Raw genomic sequence first — 2265 nt, 5'->3', positions numbered from 1 at the left:
GGCTGCTGCTGGGGTAGGTGGGGAAGGCGGAGGTCCTGAAGGCCAACAGCGAGCTGAGCCACATCCACATCCAGTCCATGCTGAGGCGCTGGTTCATGGAGACGGAAGGAGCCGAGAAGGTACCCCCAGTCCCAGCGTTCCGAGATATCCCTGCGGCCAGGGGGGCCCCGGGGCTGTCGCCTTGCTCTCCCATCTCTCAGCTCCTTTGTCGGTCCCTCCTCGAGGGTTTAAGTGTGTGATAGGAGTTACCGTTCTGCAGCCTGTTCCATGGCTGGTTGGCCAAGCAGCCCTGAGGCTGACCTCGGCTGGATGCTGGTGCTCGGTGGTAGCAAATATTTTCTCCTGCTGTATCGGGCTTCCCAGGGCAGGAGCAAGACTTGAGGTCTTTGCATTTGAAATTGCTCTCAGGTGCGAGTGCCACAACACACACGTCACCGTGTCCGACCTGTGTTTGCTGAGCTGGGAAATGTGGAAACGTGTCACCTTAACTTTTTGCATTTTAAACCTGAGTTTGTTTCCAGCCTGAACCTTTTACCAAGTGGCTGATACACGTGAGGGCGGGAGTGTGCCATGTCGTATGTGCAAGAATAATTAAAAAAAAGCCTGTTGCCTGGTTTTATCATGGGAGGAGAAAGCCAGAGGCCGCAGCAGCAAGGCAGGGCTCCGGCTGTGTGGGCAGCAGGACCCCCCCACCCATGGCACCGCTCTCCCCAGGGCTACCTGTGGGACAACAACCAGGTGGTGGTGGAGTGGCTGGAGAAGCACATGCAAGAGGGCGACAGCACCCAGTCGGCCATCCGGGAGAACATCAAGTACTTGAAGCGGGACTACGTGCTCAAGCGCATCCAGAGGTGAGCGGCCGTGGGAGCTGGGATGTGAAGGGCGTTGCCGTCCCCTGGCTTGGGGAAGTTTCTTGCTTCAGCCTCCAAGGCAGCTGCCCTCTCTTGTCTACATTACAGCTTGGTCCAAGCCAACCCCGACGTGGCCATGGACTGCATCATCCAGATGGCTCAGCACATCACCCGTGCACAGAAAGCCCAGGTCGCTCACCTCCTGTCGACGGTGGATAACGACGGCCCGTCTTGAGCCGGCGGCACGCAGGGCAGGAGGTCCGGAACACGCTGCTGCTCAGAGGCCAGACCTCGCCTCCCCACCCGGTTTATCAGCCCTTGAACTGAAGCCTTAGACACTTACTCGTGTGCCTAAATAAGGGATACCAGCATTTGCATTTTAAGCCGTGAAGATGGTCTCGCCACCTGCGCAACGTTCGCTCTGGCGCTGGGGTGTTCGTCCGAGGGGCAGCTTGGTGCAAGATAGACTTGTCCTGAGCTGTGTCTGGAGCCTGGACCTGGTGCAGAAGTTGATTTTAAAAGGAATCTAAAATCTTTCACTGTGTTCTAGTTGCAAGCCCTGGACTTACTCTTTAAAACCAAGCACCAGTGTCAGACACGTCTCATGAGACTGGACGGAGCTGGAAGAACAGAAGGACTGGCCCAAGCCCCACAGGAGAGCAGGACAGAGCAGGAGGTGTCTGTACGGCTGTGCTGAGCACAAGCAGATGTAAACCCTGCTTAAGAAGCAGTCTCAAACTGATATTTTATAATAAATACAGGAGCTGTGGGGAACAATTTCCCCCATCCTTCTCCTCATTGATCAGTAGATGTGACTGTGAGTAGCTGATGGCCCTGGGAAGACATCTGTGAGTTGTGCCGAGAGCTGTTGCAGCAGGAGCATCAACGGATCCACCAGTTTGGCTGACCTGACTGTTCCTCTCACCAGTGTCATGTCCTTTCTGGCTCCCGCCACAGATCCTTTGGATGTTCTCAGCCTGCAGCTCCTGCAGAGGACGGAGAGGAGGGAGGACAGGTCTCAGGGTGCTCCTGCCCCAGCAGCCCCGTTCCTCTGCTGAAGCACAGGAGCCAGGGTTAGCTTTCCGCTGGCTCGGCCCCATGCCTTGCGTCTCGGGTGGCCTTTAATCAGCTCGGTTCACAGCAGGGAAATTTGAATATGTCTGGCTGTGCAGGGGCATCGTTTTGCCAGCACGGGTTTAGCTTTGGCTTGCAAAGGAGGAGGCAACAGCGGGTGGGATGCCTGGTTCGAGTGTGACACTGCTATTGCCGTGACGTGGAGGTGTTGGACACCTCTTTGGTTGTGCCAGGGCTGACCAGGGTCTGCGTGGAGGTGTCCCTGTCCTGGGATGGGTGGAAAGGGCCTTATGAGACATTTGCTGGTTTGAAAGGTGTCGCTGTGTCTCGTGAGGGAAAG

At 56.5% G+C, this 2265-nt stretch overlaps 1 protein-coding gene across 1 annotated transcript in view; it reads left to right on the top strand.

Moving 5' to 3' along the window:
- The window catches only part of ACACB (acetyl-CoA carboxylase beta), a gene marked incomplete at its 5' end in the record, with an annotated part of 16268 nt that extends 15182 nt beyond the window's left edge, over nt 1-1086 (top strand). The window contains 3 exon segments of the mRNA XM_009876923.1: nt 1-119; nt 715-851; nt 960-1086. The exon segment at nt 1-119 is cut by the window's left edge and continues 70 nt beyond it. Of these exon segments, the coding sequence (XP_009875225.1) occupies nt 1-119; nt 715-851; nt 960-1086 (383 nt within the window).
- Nucleotides 1087-2265: the final 1179 nt, after the last annotated feature.

Source organism: Apaloderma vittatum, unplaced genomic scaffold, assembly GCF_000703405.1.
Source record: "Apaloderma vittatum isolate BGI_N311 unplaced genomic scaffold, ASM70340v1 scaffold27659, whole genome shotgun sequence".
Lineage (NCBI taxonomy): Eukaryota > Metazoa > Chordata > Aves > Trogoniformes > Trogonidae > Apaloderma > Apaloderma vittatum.
Note: the sequence above shows the minus strand (reverse complement) of the source record. Positions and strands in the feature narration are given on the sequence as shown.